Here is a 13748-nt window from a genome sequence, read left to right as displayed (position 1 = left end):
TTTTTTGGGGGGGGGGCAATTAAGGGGGGGGCAATTAAGGGTCGAGGGGGTGGTTTGGGGGGTAATTAGGGACTGAGGGGGCAGTTTTGGGGGAGGAAACGGGGCAGTTCAGAGCCGGGGGGGCAAATTTGAGGGGGGGCAGATGGGGCTGGGGGGCAGTTTGGGGGGGGGGCAGATGGGGCTGGGGGGGCAATTCAGGGTGTGTGGGGGCACTTTTGGGGGAGCAGATGGGGCTGGGGGGGCAGTTTTGGGGGTAAAGGGGGCATTTCTTAGGCTTGGGGGCAGTTTTGGGGGGGGTCAGGTGGGGCTGGGGGGGCAATTTCGGGGCAGTTTGGAGGTTTGGGGGCAATTTTGGGCGGGGGGGGCAAGAGGGGTGTGGGGGGTAATTCAGTGGTTTGGGGGCAACTTTGGGGGGGCACTTTGAGGACCGGGGGGGGGGGGCAAATAATGACAAGGGGGGGCAAATGATGTAAATACAAACCTGGGGGGGCAAATTTGAGGGGAGGGGGGTCCCAAAAACCAACACGAAAACCCCCACGACCAACTCCCAAAAACACCCCTCATGGAGGGGGGGGCTTTTATTGCCAAAATACCCCCCTGGGGGGGGCTTTTATCGCCAAAATACCCCCTTGGGGGGGCTTTTATTGCCCCCCAAACCCCCCCAAAACCCCTTGTTTTTTAGGAACTCTTTTAGGAATCCTCCTTCTCCTGCAACCTGCGGGCAGAGGGGGGACAAGGGGGTTACGGGGGGGGCCTGGGGGTGTCCCCACCCCCCCCGGGGGGGTTATTAATTCGGGGGGGGGTCTCACCTGCAGCGGGGGCAGGTGTAGAAGACGCTCTGCCCCTCGTCGGCCGAGCGCATCTGCCGGGTGTGGTAGGACATCCCCTCGTGCCCACAGCGGGGGCATTTCCGCTCCACCTGCCCCCCCCAGCCCCAAAATTAGGGTCAAACATCCCCCCCCGAGGGGGTTTGAGCCCCCCCGGGGTCGGGGGTTAAAACTGGCCCAAAAAGGGGGGTCCCTCCCTGTGTTTTTTTTGCCCCTCCCAGCAGGTTTTTACCCTCCCCAGGGGTGTTTTTTTTTGGGTGGGGGGTTCCCTGCCCTCACCATGGGCCCCTCGGTGCCGGGGGGGGCAGCAGAGCCCCCCCCCCTGCCCGCCCGGGGCTCGAGGGGGTTGAACTCGACGGAGGCGCGGACGGAGCGACCCTCGAAATCTGGGAATGGTGGGGGGGAAAACCATCAAATATCAAATCGGGGGGGGGTTGGGGGGTCCCAGGGGGTCCAGGGGAGCCCCCCCCTGACTGACCAGCGCAGTGGAAGGTGAAGGAGCAGCGGGGGCAGCGGATGGTGGGGGGGGGGCCCGGCCGGGGGAGGACGGAGCCGCACTCGGGGCAGAAATCCAGGCACGACTGGAAGCACGAGGGGGGCAATTCCATGGCTGGGGGGGAGGGGGAGAAAGGGGGGGGTCGGGGGGGGTTCTACAACCTGTACCCCCCCCCTCAGCGCTCTCCATCACCCCAAAGCCCCCCGAGTGCCCCCCATCACCCCAGTGCCCCCCCCAGTACCCCCCATCACCCCAAAGCCCCCCCCAGTGTCCCCCACCCCCCTACTGCCCCCCCAGTGCTCCCCACCACCCCCAAAGCCGCCCCAGTGCCCCCCATCACCCCAGTGCCGCCCCATAACCCCCATCACCCCAAAGCCCCCCAGTGCCCCCCATCACCCCAAGTGCCCCCCCAGTGCCCCCCATGACCCCAAAGCCCCCCCAGTGCCCCCCCATCACCCCAATGCCCCTCATCACCCCAGTGCCCCCCCAGTGCCCCCCACCACCCCCAAAGCCCCCCCAGTGCCCCCCATTCCCTCCCATCACCCCAGTTCCCCCCCAGTGCCCCCCCATCACCCCAGTTCCCCCCCCTCACCTCCATCACCCCAAAGCCCCCCCAGTGCCCCCCCGTGACCCCAAAGTCCACGAAACCCCCTTACAATTGCCCCAACCCCCCCCCCACTGCCCCGGGTACCCCCAGCAGCCCAACCCCCCAATTCCCCCCATCACCCCAAAGCCCCCCCAAACACCCCTCTTTACTCCCAAACCCCCCCTTTGACCCCAAAACCCTCCCCAGTCCACCCCAAACCCCCCCGTTTGACCCCAAACCCCCTTTACCCCAAACCCCCCCCGTCACCCCAAACCCCCCCTTTTACCCCAAACCCTCCCCGTCACCCCAAACCCCCCCTTTTACCCCAAATCCCCCCTTTTACCCCAAACCCTCCCCGTCCCCCCAAACCCCCCCTTTTACCCCAACCCCCCCCCAAACCTCTCCACGCTCCCGGCGCGCGCGAAAACGGCACCTCCGGCTCCGCCTTTTCCTGGCGCGTCACTTCCCCCCAATTCCCAGACCCGCCAATTCCACCCCCCCGGGAGCGCTTAATTATACTCCAGTTCATTAATTAAACAATGGCGGTTCGGGGTCGTTTTGGGGGGGGAATCGTTCAGGGAAAGGGGGCGTGGCCTGAGGGATTGGGCGGGGTCGAGCGGCGGGGGCGTGGTCAAGAGTTGAAAGGAGGGGAGTGATCGGATAATAGAGGCGTGGCAAGATAGGTCGGGGGCGTGGCCAAGGATCACGAATCTGACACGGAAGGGGGCGTGGCCAAACCGTGAGGGGCGTGGTTGGACCGGATGGGGCGTGACCACCACTGCGAGGCGTGGCCAGACCGCTCTCATTATCATACGGGGCGTGGTTTAGCGGCGTATATACGTTTTGGAGGCGTGGTTTGTGCTGAGGGGGTGTGGCCTCGCCGTTGCCATGGCGGCAATTCCGGCGCGGCGGAGCGGAATTGGCGGCGCTGGAGGCGCCGCTGGGGTAGGAGGGGGGGGAGAAAGGGGGGGGGGGGGGAACAAAAAATTTGGGGATTTTTTGGGGGGTTTATTGAGTGGCCAGGGAGGGGGGGTGGGGAATTATTGGGGGGTCCGAAAGAGGTTTGGGGGGGTCTGAGGGGGTGGGGGGACCTCCTGGCAGCGAGGGGAGCGGAGGGGCCCGGCCTTGCTGGGGGGTGGGGAGTGGGCTGGGGGGGCTTTCCTGGGGCTGGGGGGGCTCCTGTGGCCCCTCGGGGGTGTTCGGGGGGGGAAGTCGTGACCCCGTTGGGGGGGTCTGGGGGGGCCCTTTTGGCCCTTGTCGGGGCGTGGGGAGGGGTCGGGGGGGGCTTTAATGGGGCTGGGGGGGCTCCTCTGACCCCTTTTGGGGGGGTCTGGGGGGGCTTCTTTGATCCCTTTGGGGTTTTGGGGGGGTCTGGGGGGGCTTCTTTGATCCCTTTTGGGGTTTTGGGGGGGTCTGGGGGGGCGCCTCTGACCCTTTTGGGGGGTCTGGGGGGGCTTCTTTGATCCCTTTTGGGGTTTTGGGGGGGTCTGGGGGGGCTTCTTTGATCCCTTCTGGGGGGTCTGGGGGGGCTTTTCTGGGTCTGGGCCCCCCCCCGGCCCCCCCTCGGGGTCCCTCCCGAACCGGGGAGGGGGTTTGGGAGGGAATTCGGGGGGTTTTTAACCTTTTCCCCCCCATTTTAGGACCCCCTCGGACCCCCCCAACCCCCGCCGTGACCCCCCCGGGCCCCCCCGAGGCCGGAGGAGCTGCGACTTCCCCCCCATTCCCGAGGGATTCCCGGGAATCCCTGGAAAACGGGGGGGGAGGGGGGAACCCCAGCGACCCCCCTCCCCCTGGAGGGAGGCCCTGAAAGGTAAAAAAAACCCGAATTTAACCCAAAAAGGGGTTAAAATCCCCCCGAAACGGGGAAAAACGGGATAGAAGTGGGGGGAAACGGGAGAAAAACGGGAGAAAACGGAGGGAAAATTGGGAAAAAATGGGGAAAATAGCAATAAAAATGGGATAAAATGGGGGGAAATAGGTGAAAAATGGGGAAAACTGGGAAGGAAATGGGTTAAAACTGGAGAAAATTGGGAAGAAAATGAGTTAAAACCGGATAAAATCGGGGTAAAATGGGGGAAAAAGGATAAAAACGGGGAAAATCGGGATGAAAACGGGGGAAAATGGGATAAAAAATTGACTTTTGCCACTTTTTCCCCCCCACTTTTTTCCTTCTTTTCCAGCTGCTTTTCCAAGGTTTGAGGCTCTTTTTTGGGGGGCTTTCTGCACTTCCCTTTTTTCCCCCTTTTTCCTCCCTTTTCCCCCTTTTCCCTCCCCTTTTTTCCCTTTTCCCTCCCTTTCCTTCCCTTTTCCTGCCCTCCTCTCCCTTTCAATGCCCTTTTCCCGATGTTTTTCCCCCCTTTAATCCCATTTTTCCCCTGCCAACGTGGCCCTGGGGATCTTTAAACCCTCGAGCTCCCTCCCCCCCTTGAGCAATCCCGGCTTTTCCCCTTTTTTTTTGGTGTTTTTTTGCCGTTTGGGTTTTTTTCTTTCACTTCCTCCGGGTGTTTTTTTTTCCCAATTTCCCTCATTTTCACTCAATTCCTGCTTTTTCCCCTCCTTTTCCCGCCTCCTCCGACCGGGGGGGGCTCCGGGTGAGTAAAAAACCCCCCAAAAATACGACTTTTAACCCATTTTCCCTCCCCCCCTTTTCCCTCCCCGGGGGGATTTTGGGGTTAAATTTTAACCAGGTTGGACTTTGGGTTCGTTTTCACCTCATTTAAGGCACCTCCGGTAACTTTTTAGGGCTTTTAATCCTTTTAAATATCGATTTGATCGTTTTTAGGGGGGACTGATCGTTTTTAAGGGGGTTTTGTTCATTTTTAAGGGGGTTTTGTTCATTTTTAAGGGAGTTTTGATCATTTTTTAGGGGGTTTTGGTACTTTTCGAGGGGGGGTTGTTCATTTTTAACGGGAATTTTGGTTGATTTTTGGGGGCTTGTTAATTTTTAAGGAGCTTTTGATGATTTTTAAAGGGCTTTAGATAATTTTTGAGGAGGTTTTGACCGTTTTTAGGGTAAAGTTTGTTGGTTTTCGGGAGGTTTTGACCGTTTTTAAGGCGGTCGGGGGAGTTTTTAAGGGCGTCCCGAGAGTTTTTAAGGAGGTTTTGGGCGTTTTTAAGAAGGTTTTGGGCAGTTTTAAGAGGGTTTTGGCACTTTTTTAAGGGGTTTTGAGAGCTCTTAAGGAGGTTTCGGTGCTCTTTGGGCGAGTTTAGTAATTTTTAAGAGGGTTTTGGTCACTTTTAAGAGAGTTTTGGTCACTTTTAAGAGGCTTTAGTAATCCCTGAGAGGCTTCTGGCGGTTTTTTTAAGGCGGCTTTGATCGTTTTTAAGCAGTTTTGGGTCGTTTTCGAGCGGGTTTTGTAATTTTTAAGCAGTTTTTAAGAGGGCCCTGATGGTTTTCGAGGGCGTTTGGCAGTTTTTAAGTGGGGTTTGATGGTTTTTAAGTGGCTTTTGGCCGCCTTTCAACGCCTTTTTTTGCCACGTCGGGGCTTTCGCTTCCCCTCCCCCGGGGGCGGGTGTTGCTTTTTCGGCTCCGGGGGCGGGCGAAGCTCCCCCGGGGGGGGTTTTGGGGGTAAAAAGGAGGGGTTTGGGTCATTTCTCAGAAGGTTTTCCTCCTCTTTGAGGGCGTTTTGTTAACTTTGAGTGTGTTTTGGGGGCCTTTTGATGCTTTGTTTTGGTGCTGGGAGGCTCCCGGGTTTCGCTTCCCCCTCGCCGGGGTTTGTGGGGCGGGTGAAGCTTCCTGGGGGTGGTTCCAGGCGGGATTTTGGGGGTAAAAAGAGGGTTTAAAGAGGTTGAAAAAGGGGTTTTTTCCCCTCTAAGCCCCTCCTTGTCCCCCCCAGCCCCACGGCCCAGCCCTGGGTGCTGAAGGATGCCCATGAAGAGCAGTTGAGTGCTCTGGGTGTTGAGTGTTAGGGCGTCATTTTGGGGGTAAAAAGAGGGTTTTTAGGTGCAAATGGAGGCTGAAAATGTGGTTTTTTTCCCCTCTAAGCCCCTCCTTGTCCCCCCCAGCCCCACGGCCCAGCCCTGGGTGCTGAAGGATGCCCATGAAGAGCAGTTGGGTGCTCTGGGTGTTGAGTGTCAGGGCGTCATTTTGGGTGGAAAATGGGTGTAAAAAGAGGGTTTTAAGAGGGTTTTAAGAGGATTTGAGGTGGTTTTATTCCCTCTGACCCCCTCCCTGTCCCCCCCAGCCCCATGGCCCGGCCCTGAGCGCTGAAGGATGCCGAAGAAGAGCAGCTGGGCGCTCTGGGGGGCGGCGCTTTTCCTGGCCTGGAACGGGCTCCTGCTGCTCTTCCTGTGGAGCCGCCCCCCGTCCCCGTCCCCCTCGGGGGGCTCCTCTTCCCGCCTGCCCTCGGAGCTCATCCGCCTGGCCCAGGACGCCGAGGCCGAGCTGGAGCGGCAGAAGGAGCTGCTGCGCCAAATCCACCGGCTCAGCGGGCTCTGGGAGCTGCGGCGGCGCCAGAAGGTGCCCGCGACCCCCCCTGCCAAGGTTCCGGTGGTTCCGAGCCCGGAGGAGGACGCGGCGCTGCCGGTGCTGGTGCTGGCGTGCGACCGCAGCACGGTGCGGCGCTGCCTGGACAAGCTGCTGCGCTACCGGCCCTCGGCGCGGCGGCACCCGGTGATCGTGAGCCAGGACTGCGGGCACGCCGAGACGGCGCGGGTCATCGCCTCCTACGGCGACGCCGTGGCCCACATCCGGCAGCCCGACCTCAGCGACATCCCGGTGCCCCCCGAGCACCGCAAGTTCCAGGGCTACTACCGCATCGCCCGGCACTACCGCTGGGCCCTGGGCCAGGTGTTCCGCGTCTTCCGCTACCGCGCCGCCATCGTGGTGGAGGACGACCTGGAGGTGGCCCCGGACTTCTTCGAGTACTTCGAGGCGGCGCTGCCGCTGCTGCGCGATGACCGCACGCTCTGGTGCGTCTCGGCCTGGAACGACAACGGCCGCGAGCAGATGGTGGACGTGTCGCAGGCCGAGCTGCTCTACCGCACCGACTTCTTCCCGGGGCTCGGGTGGCTCCTGCTGGCCGAGCTCTGGGACGAGCTGGAGCCCAAGTGGCCGCGGGCGTTCTGGGACGACTGGATGAGGCAGCCGGAGCAGCGCCGGGGCCGCTCGTGCGTCCGGCCCGAGGTGTCCCGCACCATGACCTTCGGCAGGAAGGGCGTGAGCCACGGCCAGTTCTTCGACCAGTACCTGAAGTTCATCAAACTCAACGACCGCTTCGTGCCTTTCACCCGCCTGGACCTCTCTTACCTCAAGAAGGACGAGTACGAGCGCTCCTTCCTGCCCAGGGTCTACGCGGCGCCCGAGGTGAGGGTGGAGGAGCTCCAGGGCAACAGGAGGAGGGATTTGGGGGCCGTCAGGCTCCAGTACAGCGGCCGAGACGCCTTCAAGGCCTTCGCCAAGGCCTTGGGGCTCATGGACGACCTCAAATCCGGCGTCCCCCGCGCCGGCTACCGCGGCATCGTCAGCTTCGTGTACCGGGGCCGCCGCGTTTACCTGGCACCCCCCCGGGACTGGACGGGCTACGACCCCACCTGGAGTTAGCACCCGCCCCCTCGGAGCACTTTGGGGGGGTTCTCCCCCTCTTTTAGGGGTTTGGGGGTGGGTTCGGCGCCGTTGCGGTGCCCCCGGGCCGAGCGGGGCCCAGAGGAGGTTTTGCAGAATAAAAGGTCGAAAACGGAAATTCCGCCTCAGAATTCCCCCCTGTGGCTCCCGCTCGGGGTTGGCACCTGCTCCTGGAACAGTTTTGGGGGGGTTCCCCTCGTTATTTTGGGGTTTTGGTGCCCCAGCCGAGCGTCGCTCGGTCGCCGCCGCTCGCGGTGCTGAAAGGTTATTTTGCAGAATAAAAGGTCAAAAGTGGAGATCTCCCCCAAAATTTGGGTTGTTTTGCTCAACCAGGTCCTGCCTGGAGTCGGCACCCACTCCCCAGAGGATTTTGGGGGGGTTCTCCCCATTATTTGGGGTGTATTAAATGACTCATCAGTACACCCAAAACGGTGGGTTTGGGATATAACAAATCAGTTATTAGCACAATGATTAGCACACAATTATTAATTCACAATTAATTATTAATTCACAATTATTAATTCACAATTAATATTACTCACATTTATTAATTCACAATAATTGGTGGTTTGGGGGCATCCCAAATCGTTGACAATACACTGAATTCGGTTGGATTTTGTGTATAACCAACCCATTATTTTAAAAAGCACCTTTCAAGCTTCAGTTTTATAAACGCCCGCTCTTTACTAAGGCGAAAAGTTGCGAAATCGGCCCCAAAATCCACCTTTTTCCACTTAAAACGGACCCCGCTCTCGCAGTCCTCAACCAGGTCCGCCCCGCGCCTTTTTCGGAATGACCGCGGGAGGGCGCAGTTCTCACCCAGGTCCGCCCTTAGGGCGGGAAAAGGGAAGGGGCGGAGCGCGGGGAGGAGCAGCCAATGGGAGTGAGGGGGCGCGGTTTAACCGGCCAATCAGCACGAGCCGAGGGTATTTAAAGGGAGACAAGCGCGGGAGTGATGCGGAAGTAACAGGAGGGTGAGAATGGACACTAAAAGGCTCCTTTCTCACCCCAAAACCGCCCCCAAACCGCGGCCTCCGCAGAAAAAACTTGAAAAGAGGCTGATTTACCCCCCACCGAAATGGGTGGCCAAGAGAAGCACCGGCCTAAGCTCCGCCTGAGCTCTGCTATTCTCCTGGTAAGTCCTTAACCAGCTTCTTATACCTGATTTTTGGATTCACCCCAACAATTTCAGTTGCACTGCTGGGGTGAACATCCCTCATCTGACCAGAGATTTCGGTTGAAAGTCTGGTTTGGGGTCTCCTAATTTCCCCTTCCAGAGTTCATAGTCGTCGGGGCGGCTGCAGATCCAGTTCTTCTCCGTGTGGCACAGGGACGAGCTGATCCATCCGTCATCGAGGTACCCGCAGGGCCCCCCACCCCTCACCTCAAACCTGCAAATGCCAACGGGACCAGAGTGAGAAAGGGAAAAGGAAAAGAAGGAAACTCCACCCAAAAAATAAGAAGAGCTGGGATTTCCTCTCTGGCAGAGAAGGACTTTGGCTGGGGGGGTCTCTAATCCTCTGATCAGGGTTGGGGGGCAGCGACCTCGGCCCATCCCAAAACCCCCCATGGAAAGCCAGGAGCTGCCTGGACACGGGGCAGGAGAAGGTGCCCATCCCAGGATGGGGCATCCCAGACTCCAGGAAATCCCTGGGGCCCACCCCGGGGCTCCAGCACGGACACAGGGACCCACCTGCCGTTCAAGGCCGTGCCCTTGATCCATCCCCAGCCGTTATCCCCCATTCCCAGCCCGATCCAGTGGTTTGCTTCGCCTTTATAGCGCAGAAGGAAGGCCTGGAAGGCAAAGAAACGTTGGTTTTGGCCAGTCTTGCCTTCCCCACCTCCTCCTTCCCTCCTGTGCCCACCCCCAGCCAGACCTGGGGCTTTTCCCAAGGGAAAAGTTCCTCCCAGTCCTCACCAGTTCCTCCCAGTCCTCACCAGTTCCTCCTTCGTGCTTATGGTGGCCAGTGAAGCTCCCAGGGCCTCACACCTTGCCCGGCCCGTGGTCCAGTTGCCCTCAGCCTCAGAAAAATGATAACATTTTCCTTGGAAACCAGGCCAGGTGTCTGGGCACACGTGGGAGAATTCCGGCTCAGGGAAAGGGGGTCTCACACTGAGAACTGAAACACAGAGAGCTGAGTCAGACACGTGGGCAGCCCCAAAAAGCAGCAGAATGGGGTTGATTCCTTGTTTTATTGCAGCAGAGGAAATTGGGGGTGCCTGGGTGGGACTCACCAGCCACTGCTCCAGCCAGGCTCAAGGTGAGGATCCCCAGGAGCACACTCAGAGCGAGGAGAACACGCACCTTGGGGGATATTCTCCGCTCTGACTCGGTTCTGTAGGACCCTGGGGCAGGAAAGAGCAGGGTGAGGATGGCCTGGCTCCTCTCCCCTCTGCTTTGCCCTCCTGTGCTGGACCCTCAGTCCATCCCCAGCCCCACCCAGGTCCATCCACCCCACCCCACTGGTGCCCCCCCGGAGCGAGATGCTCTTCCCACCCCCTGCCCTCCCTCGGAACATTTGGGATTTTTCCAGCATTACCACATTTGGACTGTTCCTCTGGATCACTGCAGGTGTTCAGGGCTTCCTCCTGGCTTGAAGAATTTGGCCTTTGGGTTCCTTTCCCCATCCTTGCAGAGGAGTCTCAGGGGCTGACGTGTCCCTGGGGCTCTGTGGGGTGGATGCAGCCTGGGCTGGGAGGAGAGGAGAGGCTGAGGGGACCTGCAGGGAGCTGAGACCCTCCTGGGCACAGCCCTGTCAGCCACAACAGCCCCTGTGGGGTTGGCACTGGCTCTGAGCATTATCTTGGTGCCAAGGGGCACCATCGGGCAGGGCTGAACCCACATCTGTGAGGACATGGTACAAAGGACAGAGGGAGGGGAAAAGATAAGGGAGGGGAGGGACTAAGATCAAAGAGGGGAAAAACAACCCCAAACAAATTAAGCAGAAAGGAAAGAGAAAGACAAGTTTAAAAACACTTTATTAAATAAACAAGTCACTGAGAGCTCACAGGTTTGCAGGGGACAGGAGCCCCTTCAGGGCTCAGGAGAGGCACCGAGGGCTCGGAGCAGAGTCTGTGCTTTGGGGCCCTTTTGCAAAACCCCACAGGACTGGAAATAGCCCGTGGCAGTTCACAGCACCTCTTCTGCTCGGGTTTTCTGTCTGTGGTTCCCCACGAGCTCGTTTTGCTCACAGGAAACCCCGCTCTGGTTCCTCCCCTGTGCCCACTGTTGCAGAACCTGGTTCCCTGCACCCCAAAACCAACAGGGGCAGCAGCTTTTTGTTCCTCTGGGGTCTTGTGTGAGTTATTACCAGCACCAAAGGGACCAACAGAAGCTCGTCAGGAATTGTGGGTAAACAGATGTGAAAAAAGCACAAAGGGATTCCCTCAGAGGGGATTTGCAGGAGGGAAAGCTCAAGGAGTGCTCAGAGTTTCCAGAGCAGTGGGAGGGTTAAATTGATAGGAAAAAGGAACAAAACCAGGATGACTCAGGAAACCTAGGAGGCTGGCTTTCTGTTTGTAAATTTGTACAGGATAATGGGCATGTGGGAGACATCAACCCTGGGCGTTATTCATATGGAAAGGAGCCAGAAAATGGGAGATGAGAGGGGAGCCCTGGAACACACAGAAGAGAAGGACAGCTCTAATCCCAAACCTGGGCAGATGGAACTCATCAGCTCTGTAAGGCCACCCATCTAAGAGAAGGTCACTCTAAACAAACCTACGTCCTGGGGACCTCGCTGCCACTGTCCGAGCTCACTCGACCCCGGCAGATGAACCTCAGGATTAAAGGGTGGGCTCAGTTCAGTGCACACTGTGTCTCACCTAAAAAATCCATTTCTGCCTCACAATGTTGACTGAACAAATTCCACAAATTCCCTTAAAAAGACCCCCGAAGGTTCACGTTGTGAGACCCCCCCTGGGTGCAGCCCAAGCTCCTGCCTGGGTTCAATCCCTCCCAAACCCACCGTGGTTCCCTCCAGCTCCCCCCAAAATCACTGTTCATTCCACTCAGCTGAAACAAATTAAAGTCTTTTTTATATCATCATTTACCTCTTTGCACCACAATTTGCTCAGTTCTCTCCCCGAGAAGCAACTCTGTCAGCAACCAGGGGCTGAAAAAAAAAAAACAACAAAACCCCTGAAGAAGCAGCAAAAATGAGAAACCAGCCCAACCCCGCAGCAGACACTCAAACCAACCCCACGGCAGCAAAAGCTGTAAAACTGTGACCTTTGTTTACTCCCCCCTTCCCTTCAACGTGCCACGTTTAATTAATTAATTGCAGCCCCCCCAGAGACAAGCCCCTGATGTGGGGGCTCAGCCCTGTGCCAGCCGGGGCTCACTGTGGGCAGGGAGCTCCCACCACCCCCCCGAGTCTGACAGCCCAGGGGCTGCTCTGGAGGACTCACCTCGCAGGGCAGCTCTCGGAGACTGGAAGACCTTATGGTAGGGTTGGTTGAATAATAAATATGGAAGGAGAGTCACCAACAGCTGGAGCTGATTTTCGCTCTTCTCCAACAGCTTCTCAGTGTCCTTTATTTAGCATCAGGAACCGTGGCTTCCCATTGGCTGCCGGGGGCTCTTCCCATTCGAAGTTCTTCGACGCTTCCCATTGGCTGCCGGGGACTCGCTTACGCTTCCCATTGGCTGTTTTTTGATCCCCCCGCCGTGGCTGCGCCGTGTGGGTGTGACATGGCACGTGTGTGACTCACTGACCCTTTCGCCGCCGCCGCCGAGTTTTTTCTTTCGTCATCGTTTTACTGTTTATTGCCTTCCCCACCTGTCCCTCGTGCCCCGTCCAGCGCCGGCAGCCCTGCCCCTTCCCCTGCTCCCTCCGCCGCGTTCCATCCCGGCTCTCGGAGCCTTGGAGCTCCCGGGGGTGACGGGGGGGGGCTGAGCCCCTTCCCAGTGCTCCCAGTGTGCCCAGTCACCCTCCAGCACCCCGGGGAGGGCTTCGGGGGGACACAGCACACAGGTGCTGCTGGGGGGTCCCACCTCACTTCTGGGTGGCTTGTTCTTCCCGAGCTGGGCAAAACCGATATTTGGAGTTTTCTGCCAGAACTCTGTCCCCCTCCTCCACTCGGGCAAAGGGATTTGGGGCCGTTTTCCCCAGACCGGGGGAGTGCCATGGGTCTGGCTCGGTCCCGGGGTGAGGACGGAGCCTATTTTGGGGTGACCATCCCCGGCCCGGCAGCGCCACCACTGCCCCTTTCCCCGGGCCAGGATTCCCTCAACGAGACCCTGAGGAAACCCACGCGCCACTTCTGGATCGGGCTCTCGGTGCCCGCGCCCGGGATGGGCTGGACGTGGGTGAACGGCTCCCGCCCGGACTGGAGCCGGTGAGGAGCGCTGGGGGGTCGGGGTGGGCACCCCCCTGTCCCCCGAGGGCCCCCCGGGGGTGACACGGGCCCCCTCCCGCACACGCAGGTTCCCGCAGGACCCCGGGGAGGGTCCCGGAGCCTGCGGGGCGCTCAAGGGGGACAGGATCGACCCCCGCGCCTGCGACACGGGGCTGCAGTGGATCTGCCAGACGGAGTCCGCCCGGATCTGAGCCTCCACCGCACCCAAACTCCACCGTTAATGCGGGAAAAATCCCGATTCCCGCGGGTTCGGCGGCTCCCGGGGCACGGGCAGGACCGCGGCCGGGGAAAGTCGGGGGGCGGGGGAGGAGAAACCGAACCGCGAAAAGAATAAAAACTAAAAATAACTCGTAAAATCCACTTTGCGGGGGAGCCGGTTGCGAACAACCCCCCCGATTCCCACCTCCCACCGGTGCCCGCCGGTCCTTCGGGGCAGCTCTTTTAGGGCCGCGGGGCAGGGGCCGCTCGTCCCCCCTCGCAGTGTCCCTCGGTGCCGCAGTTTCGGTCGCGGCTCTTTTATTGCCTTCTCTCGCTCTTTTTTTCCCGTTCACTCCCCCATCTCCCCGCCCCGGGGCGGCCCTTTCGCCGCCACCGCCCCTCGTCGCAGCTCTTCGGGGACACGGGGTGGGTCCCACGAGCCAAGGCAGGGGCTGTCTGTCTGTCTGTCCCTCCGGGCAGCTCCTCCAGCACCGCTGCGGCTCTTCTGTTGCGTTTAATTCTATTTTCTATATTTTATTCGCAGCTCCCACCCCGCTCGGACACCCCCGAGAGCGCCCGTCCCGACACCGGGCGGGGGGACCCCTCGGTGCAGCCTTTTATTCCATTTTATTCTATTTTATTCTATTTTACTCTATTTTATTCTATTTTACTCTATTTCCTGTCTTTTCTTCTGTTCCCACTCCCACTGCGGCTCTT

At 59.3% G+C, this 13748-nt stretch overlaps 3 protein-coding genes across 6 annotated transcripts; 1 reads left to right on the top strand and 2 right to left on the bottom strand.

Annotated features, from left to right (window-relative positions):
• Positions 1-246: 246 nt before the first annotated feature.
• POLR1H (RNA polymerase I subunit H) lies at positions 247-2404 on the bottom strand. 2 transcript variants are annotated; one of them, XM_027735810.2, is made up of 5 exons: positions 2309-2404; positions 1306-1437; positions 1107-1213; positions 810-919; positions 247-715 (listed from the first exon to the last, which is right to left on the bottom strand). In XM_027735810.2, the coding sequence occupies exons 2-5, from the start codon at positions 1433-1435 to the stop codon at positions 691-693; spliced, it is 372 nt and encodes a 123-aa protein (XP_027591611.1). In that variant the 5' UTR covers positions 1436-1437; positions 2309-2404; the 3' UTR covers positions 247-690. The 2 variants fall into 2 exon arrangements, with proteins under 2 accessions (XP_027591611.1, XP_039234148.1); XM_039378214.1 differs by lacking the exon at positions 1107-1213 and having other exon boundaries at positions 546-715.
• Positions 2405-3508: 1104 nt separating this feature from the next.
• On the top strand, positions 3509-7590 carry MGAT1 (alpha-1,3-mannosyl-glycoprotein 2-beta-N-acetylglucosaminyltransferase). Of its 2 annotated transcripts, XM_039378210.1 has the most exons (3): positions 3509-3719; positions 4090-4102; positions 6094-7590. In XM_039378210.1, exon 3 carries the CDS (start codon positions 6123-6125, stop codon positions 7449-7451), a length of 1329 nt encoding a protein of 442 aa, XP_039234144.1. In that variant the 5' UTR covers positions 3509-3719; positions 4090-4102; positions 6094-6122; the 3' UTR covers positions 7452-7590. The 2 variants fall into 2 exon arrangements, with proteins under 2 accessions (XP_039234144.1, XP_039234143.1); XM_039378209.1 differs by lacking the exon at positions 4090-4102.
• A 403-nt stretch (positions 7591-7993) lies between these two features.
• On the bottom strand, positions 7994-12100 carry LOC113995596 (C-type lectin domain family 2 member B-like). 2 transcript variants are annotated; one of them, XM_027735805.2, is made up of 7 exons: positions 11883-12100; positions 11526-11587; positions 10013-10164; positions 9708-9818; positions 9411-9592; positions 9166-9266; positions 7994-8863 (listed from the first exon to the last, which is right to left on the bottom strand). In XM_027735805.2, exons 3-7 carry the CDS (start codon positions 10098-10100, stop codon positions 8689-8691), a joined length of 657 nt encoding a protein of 218 aa, XP_027591606.1. In that variant the 5' UTR covers positions 10101-10164; positions 11526-11587; positions 11883-12100; the 3' UTR covers positions 7994-8688. The 2 variants fall into 2 exon arrangements, with proteins under 2 accessions (XP_027591606.1, XP_039234145.1); XM_039378211.1 differs by lacking the exons at positions 11526-11587; positions 11883-12100 and having other exon boundaries at positions 10013-10166.
• Positions 12101-13748: the final 1648 nt, after the last annotated feature.

This window comes from Pipra filicauda, unplaced genomic scaffold (assembly GCF_003945595.2).
Source record: "Pipra filicauda isolate LSUMZ 115617 unplaced genomic scaffold, ASM394559v2 scaffold1326_size37304_pilon, whole genome shotgun sequence".
Taxonomy (NCBI): Eukaryota; Metazoa; Chordata; class Aves; order Passeriformes; family Pipridae; genus Pipra; species Pipra filicauda.
This window is presented reverse-complemented; position numbering and strand designations above follow the sequence as displayed.